The sequence below is a fragment of the Cebus imitator genome, unplaced genomic scaffold (assembly GCF_001604975.1).
Source record: "Cebus imitator isolate Cc_AM_T3 unplaced genomic scaffold, Cebus_imitator-1.0 Scaffold404, whole genome shotgun sequence".
NCBI lineage: Eukaryota > Metazoa > Chordata > Mammalia > Primates > Cebidae > Cebus > Cebus imitator.
In genome coordinates, this window is record NW_016107719.1 from 922842 (window position 1) to 929917 (window position 7076).

General features: G+C 53.9%; 2 protein-coding genes across 2 annotated transcripts in view; both read left to right on the forward strand.

Moving 5' to 3' along the window:
- The first annotated feature begins 304 nt into the window (after nucleotides 1-304).
- On the forward strand, nucleotides 305-2635 carry LOC108289491 (histone H1.0). Its single transcript, XM_017508952.2, has one exon. It carries the CDS (start codon nucleotides 740-742, stop codon nucleotides 1322-1324), a length of 585 nt encoding a protein of 194 aa, XP_017364441.1. The 5' UTR covers nucleotides 305-739; the 3' UTR covers nucleotides 1325-2635.
- Nucleotides 2636-3079: 444 nt separating this feature from the next.
- The window catches only part of GCAT (glycine C-acetyltransferase), an 11332-nt gene continuing 7335 nt past the window's right edge, over nucleotides 3080-7076 (forward strand). Inside the window, exons 1-2 of the mRNA XM_017508950.2 lie at nucleotides 3080-3358; nucleotides 5749-5879. Coding sequence (XP_017364439.1) covers nucleotides 3163-3358; nucleotides 5749-5879 — 327 coding nt within the window. The 5' untranslated portion in view covers nucleotides 3080-3162. The remainder of the gene's footprint in view (nucleotides 3359-5748; nucleotides 5880-7076) is intronic.

Sequence of the window (7076 nt, forward strand, 5' to 3'; positions counted from 1 at the left end):
CAGCTCCGCTGGGCTAGGGGACCCTGCAGCGGGCCGGGAGCGGAACCCCCAGTAGCTCCAGGGGAGAGCTTTGCTACGGGGGGTTTTCCGCACCGGGGCTCCCTAGCCCCGGAGAGCCAGCCCCCCGCAAAGGGGAAATGTGCCGGCGCACCGGCGGTCCTCGGCGCCGTTTGGGGCGCGTGGCGGGCGCGGGGGGTGGCGGCTGGGCCAGCGGGCCGCCCAGCGGGGAAGCCCAGGGAGCCAGGCAGCGGCCCCGGGCGGCGGCGGGGAGCGGGAAGGCCCGGGCCGGGGGGAAAGGTCGGATTTGCTCGGCGGAAGAAACACAGATGGCGGCGGCGCAGCGCCATTCCGGGCCGGGAGCAGGCAGCCAGCAGCCCTGTCCTCACCGCGGTCCGCCCGCCGCCGCTAAATACCCGGATGCGCCGCCCAAGCGCCAGACGCGGAGCTGGGAAAAGGGAGGCAGAGGAGGCGGAGGCAGAGGCACAGGCAGATCCCGGTGCCGAGACCAAGCGACAGACCGGCGGGGCTGGGCCTCGCAGAGCCAGCTCGGCGAGCTCTCCCGACACCCGACCCGGGGAGTAGAAGCAGCGACTCCTCGCTTGCATCCCCTGGACCCGCACTCCGGACTGGCCGGGTATTCAGGGGCTCGAGAGCAGATCCCGAGGCAGGCTTTGCTCAGCCTCCGACGAGGGCTGGCCCTTTGGAAGGCGCCTTCAACAGCCGGACCAGGCAGGCCACCATGACCGAGAATTCCACGTCTGCCCCTGCGGCCAAGCCCAAGCGGGCCAAGGCCTCCAAGAAGTCCACAGACCACCCCAAGTATTCAGACATGATCGTGGCTGCCATCCAGGCCGAGAAGAACCGCGCTGGCTCCTCGCGCCAGTCCATCCAGAAGTATATCAAGAGCCACTACAAGGTGGGTGAGAACGCTGACTCGCAGATCAAGTTGTCCATCAAGCGCCTGGTCACCACCGGTGTCCTCAAGCAGACCAAAGGGGTGGGGGCCTCCGGGTCCTTCCGGCTAGCCAAGAGCGACGAGCCCAAGAAGTCAGTGGCCTTCAAGAAGACCAAGAAGGAAGTCAAGAAGGTAGCCACGCCAAAGAAGGCATCTAAACCCAAGAAGGCTGCCTCCAAAGCCCCAAGCAAGAAACCCAAAGCCACCCCAGTCAAGAAGGCCAAGAAGAAGCTAGCTGCCACGCCCAAGAAAGCCAAAAAACCCAAGACTGTCAAAGCCAAGCCGGTCAAGGCATCCAAACCCAAGAGGGCCAAATCAGTGAAGCCCAAAGCAAAATCCAGTGCCAAGAGGGCCGGCAAAAAGAAGTGACAATGAAGCCTTTTCTTGCGGACACTCCCTCTTGTCTATTTTCTGTAAATACTTTTCTCCTTTTTTCTCTCTTGATGCTCACCACTACTTTTTGCCCCCTTCTATTCTGACTTTATAAGAGACAGGATTTGGATTCTTCAGAAATTACAGAGTAATTCATTTTTCCTTAACCAGTTGTGCAAGGACAGCAACCACCAATCTCTGTAATGATGAGAATGTACTTATATTTTGTTTTGCTATTAACCTACTTAATGGGGTTAGGGATTTGCTGGGGGGTGGGGGGGCTTGTGTGTTTTGTTTTGTCAGTTTGTTTGCCACGAAGGTAGATGTGGGTGGGGAAAAGACACAAGGCAGTTTCTGGCTAGATGAGAGGGAGCCCAGGAATTGTGAGGTTAGCAGGAGTATCTTTAGAGTGAGTGAACTCTCTTTGAGTTGGGCACCGGTTGTGGGAGTTTCAGAACCTTTGGCCCGGAGGAGAGAGGCGGTAGGCAGCAGCCTGCCGGCAAAGGATGAAGGTGGAAAAAAACCGCCCCCCGCCCCCCGCTGACAATCCAGTGGTGAGCAGTAGGGGATCCAAACCCAGTTTCCTTCTGGTTTCTGTCAGTTTGCCCTTTCGGCCTCCCTGTTGTCTTAGGGAAGGGGAGTGGGGTCCAAGTGACAGCTGGATGGGAGAAGCCATAGCTTCTCCCAGTCAGCTAGGATGTAGCCATTGGGGGATCTTCGTGGCTTCAGCAAATTCTCTTGTTAAACCGGAGTGAAAACTTTAGGGGGGAGTCCGTCAGCCAAGTGCCTCAGTGTGCCCTGTTGAAACTTGGATTTTTCCACACAATCGATGGATTGTGTCCTAGGAAGACGTCTTTTTCTTTTCCTCTGGGTTTTTGCTCCTCCTGTACAAGAGGTGGCTTTGCTTGGTTTGGTGGGGCTGCGGCCACTTAAAACCTCCCGACCTCTTTTTATTTGAGTCTTTTATTATAAGTAGTTGTAGCTGGGGGAGGGGTAGTGGGCGGGGAGTGGACAGTAACGCATACTGCAGTCGATTTGGGATTTGCTAAGTAGTTTTACAGAGCTAGATCTGTGTGCATGTGTGTGTATGTGTATATATACATATCTAGGACTAGTACTTAGTTTCACACCGGGAGCTGGGAGAAAAAAAACCTGTACAGTTGTCTCTTATTTTTAATAAAATAGAAAAGTCGCGCACTTGCGCGTCCCTCCTCCCCCTTTTTTAAACAAGTGTTACTTGTGCCGGGAAAATTTTGCTGTCTTTGTAATTTTAAAACTTTAAAATAAATTGGAAAAGGGAGAAACTGAGCGGTGTATTTCTTCCCCACTTTGAAGACGGGGTGAATGCGGACCAGTTGGGCTGGCGGACAGTGGGGACATCTGGGCATTTGCACCTGAGAGTGGGGGGAGGGTAACAGGAGCTGGACGGAAGCCGGGAAACCTTAGTCCCGGAGGCTGCGGAACGTGCCTTAGCCGGTTTCTAGGCTTCTGCCTTTGGGGTCCAGAGGGCACCCCATTTCCGCCCGAGAGGTGGGTACGTGGGATTGCAGTGGGAAGCCTGGTGGGCTGGGCCCTGACGCGACTTCCTCCGCCCCCTTCCCTCCGTTCTACCACCCGGACCTCTGCAGTCTCAACTTACAAGTCAAGCTGCTAGGTCCCGGGCGGATCCCGCCAGGCCCCGCCCATCCACCTTAGACCCGCCTCCCAGCCGCTATAAGTAAGCCTCTGTCGCTCCGATTGGCTGCTGGGGCCCGGCCCCCGGCCACGTGACCGGGCTGCGTCCGCAGTGCGCAAGGCTCCCTCGCTGGCGGGCGCGCTGGGGAGAGGTAGGAGCGATGTGGGCTGGAAGCGTCTGGCGCTCTTCGCTCTCCGGAGTGCCCTGCGGACGCCGCGCGCAGTCGGCGCTGGCTCAGCTGCGCGGCATTCTGGAGGGGGAGCTGGAAGGGATCCGGGAAGCTGGCACCTGGAAGAGTGAGAGGGTCATCACGTCCCGTCAGGGGCCGCACATCGACGTGGACTGCGTCTCCGGAGGTAACTCCCCTTCCCGGGAGTCGTTCCAAAACCTTTCCCGAGCTTGCGCTGGAATGGAGGTTCTGGAGGCGGGGGTGGGCGGCTCCTACACTCTTCGCTACTGCTCTCCATCCCAACTCTCAGGCCGACTTTATGGCTTTCTAATATTGACTAGCGTGGTTAAACCCGTTTTGACGGAGGGAGGTGATTTGCCCTTGAGCACCTTTTTGGCTCACAAAGCAGAGCTGGGACCAGCCCTGCGAGAATGTGAGAAAAGGAGAGAGACACCCAGCTGGCTCCCACCGTGACGCTGTAAGGAAGGGTGGTGGGAAGGCGGCAGCAAGGAAACCTGTACTTCTTGAGCGGCTGCTTTGTGAAGGCCTCTACCAATTGTTGCTGCTCGGGAACTGCTAAATTCTAAACGCAGGAATGACTAATTCCGTTTTACAAACGAAGAGGCTGAAGTCCAAAGATGCGAAGTGGCTTGCCCAAAAGCCCCCAGCTAGTTGCAGGCAGCGCTGGAATATTGAAGCTGGAACATTGCCTAACTGGCCAGAGAGGACAGCTTCCTGCCCAATCTCATAGCAAGCAAGGGGTCCCAGGGCTGCTGCAAAAACCATATGATGAGTTGGCCCTGCCAGGTTTTCCTCATTTCTTTCTTTCTTTTTTTTTTTTTTTTTTTTTTTTTTAGTCTTTGAATCATTAGGACTTTGTCGTTAAGCTAGAGTTTGGAATTTTGTTTTGTTTTTTTTTCTGAGACGGAGTATCGTCTTGCTCTGTCGCCAAGGCTGGAGTGCAGTGGCGAGATGTCGGTTCACTGCAACCTCTGCCTCCTAGATTCAAGCGATTTTCATGCCCCAGCCTCACAAGTAGCTGCTACTACAGGCACCTGCCAGCACACCCGGCTAATTTTTGTATTTTTAGTAGAGACTGGGTATCGCCATGTTGGCCAGGCTGGTCTCGAACTCCTGATCTCAAGTGATCCTCCCGCCTTGAGCCTCCCAAAGTGCTAGGATTACAGGTGTGAGCCATTGCTCCCCCCCTCCCTCATTTCATTCTAACCAGTGGTTACTGCTTATTTGTCAGGCCTCAGGTGAGGGGATCATCAACAGGGCCCCAGAGCTGCCTCCTGCCCAGGAAATCTGCATGGAACCCTTGGTGCTGTTGTACTCGTTTGTAGAATAGAGGTCACAGGTAATCCTTCCTCTCCCCCGGAGGAAGCTTAGAGCCGGTGAAAAGATGGGAAATTAGAAGACCCAAGATCTCATCCTGTCTTTAACTTTCCCAGACTGTGTGAACTTTCCCCTGCTCTGGATTGTTTACTCCTGAGGTCAGCTGTTCTCACCCTGGGCTTTAGAATTTGGGGACTGGCATCTCAGGCACCCACCTTTGAGGATGTGATTCTGTACCAGGCAGCAAAATAAACTGTGGAGTTCCAGGACTGCAGCAGGCACCTGACCCAGCCCTCTTCTTTAACCCACAAGGAAACCAAGGCCCAGATCTTCAGGCACAGGAGAAGCCTGTGAGAAAGGCCTTGGTTCCTCCTTGGGTTAAATGTGATTCAAAGCCAGAGTTTAGGCTGAGCGTGGTGGTGCATGCCTGTAATCCCAGCTACTGAGGAGGATGAGGCAGGAGAAGCTCTTGAACCCAGGAGGCAGTGGTTGCAGTGAGCCGAGATCACACCACTGCACTCCAGCCTGGGTAACAAAGTGAAACTCCATCTCAAAAAAATAAAAAATATATTTAGTTGGGCATGGTGGCATGCACCTGTAGTCCCAGCTACTCAGGAGGTTGAGTGGGAGGATTGCTTGAGTCTGGGAGGCTGAGGCTGCAGTGAGTCATCACTGTACCCCTGTACTCCAACCTGGGCAATGGAGCAAGACCCTGTCTCAAAAATATATATATATAGCATGAGTTTAAACTTCTCGCCGGGCATGGTGGCTCACGCCTGTAATCCCAGCACTCTGGGAGTTACAGAGGTGGGCAGATCATGAGGTCAAGAGATCGAGACCATCCTGGCCAACATGGTGAAACCCCATCTCTACTAAAATGCAAAAATTAGCTGGGCATGGTGGTGTGCGCCTGTAGTCCCAGCTACTCGCGAGGCTGAGGCAGGAGAATTGCTTGAACCCGGGAGGCGGAGGCTGCAGTGAGCCGAGATCGCGCCACTGTACTCCAGCCTGGCGTTTGTCTTAAAAAAAAAAAAAAAAAAAAAAAAAGTTTAAACTTCTCGCTCTTCAAGGTGTAGCACTGACCCTCCCTCTGTAGTGTTGAATTCAGTGCCTCCTTCACGGTGAATCTGGGTCCGTTTCCTTTGCGGACCATTTCCCCAGGCCCTGGCACTGTCATCTTTCCATGTCCTTCCTTGCCCCACCTGAACTGCCATATCCATCTCCTCTCCTTCACCTCAGGAATCCTTAACTTCTGTGCCAACAACTATCTGGGCCTGAGCAGCCACCCCGAGGTGATCCAGGCAGGTCTGCAGGCTCTGGAGGAGTTTGGAGCTGGCCTTAGCTCTGTCCGCTTCATCTGTGGAACCCAGGTACACAGTGAGTGGTGGGGGGTTGCAGGGACTGACACCAGCTGCCTGCTTCCCACTGTCAGCAGGGCTGGTTTAGCCAGCTCAGCTCATCCACGGCCCTGGGCCCACTGTTGGCCCCAGAGCTGTGCGCTAAAAAGGCTGAGTACAGGCCTCTGTTTTGCTGAAAAGCCTTGACCAAGAAACTTTATCTGTTTTTTTCTTTTTTCTTTTTGAGGCACTGTCTTGCTGTGTTACCCAGGCTGGAATGCAATGGCATGATCTTGGCTAACTGCAACCTCCGCCTCCCAGCCTCAAGTGATTCTCGTGCCTCAGCCTCCCAAGTAGCTGCTATTAGAAGCACCTGCCATCACGCCCAGCTGATTTTTGTATTTTTAGTAGAGACAGAGTTTCACCATATTGATCAGGCTGGTCTTGAACTTCTGGCCTCAAGTGATCTGCTCCACCTCGGTCTCCCAAATTGGAAACTGCCTTTGTGAGCATTCATTTTCCCACCTGCAGAACAGAGTTCCTCACAGCTGACGTTCCATAGGAAAGAGGAGTAGGAGGCCGGAACTGGGACTGAGGGCTCTGGGGCTGTTCTGACGGAGCCCCGCTGCCAGTGCTGCCCTTGAGTGGTTCTGTTCCTGTGGGCAAGTATCTTACCTCTCTCTGCCTCAGTTCCTTCATTGGGAAAATGAAGATAATAGCACTTAATAGGATCATTACAAATAAAGATCTAATACATGTAATGCTTAGAACAGGCCAGGTGTGGTGGCTCACACCTGTAATCCCAGCACTTTAGGGTGCCGAGGCGGGTGGATCACCTTAGGTCAGGAGTCAGAGACCAGCCTGGCCAACATGGCAAAACCCCATCTCTACAAAAATACAAAAATTAGCTGGCATGATGGGCGTGGTGGTGTGTGCCTGTAATCCCAGCTACTTGGGAGGCTGAGGCAACAGACACTGTCTCAAAAAAAAAAAAAAAAAAAAAATGCTTAGAACAGCCTGACACATAGTAGTCCTCAATGACTGTTGACTATTATTTATTTTGCAAATGTTACAAAATTTGTATAAGTGTGAAACTGAAATAATATTTATTATGGCTGGGCACGGTGGCTCGTGCCTATAATCCCAGCACTTTGGTAGGCTGAGGTGGGTAGATCACAAGGAGTTAGAGACCAGCCTGGCCGACATGGTGAAACCCCATCTCTACTTTAA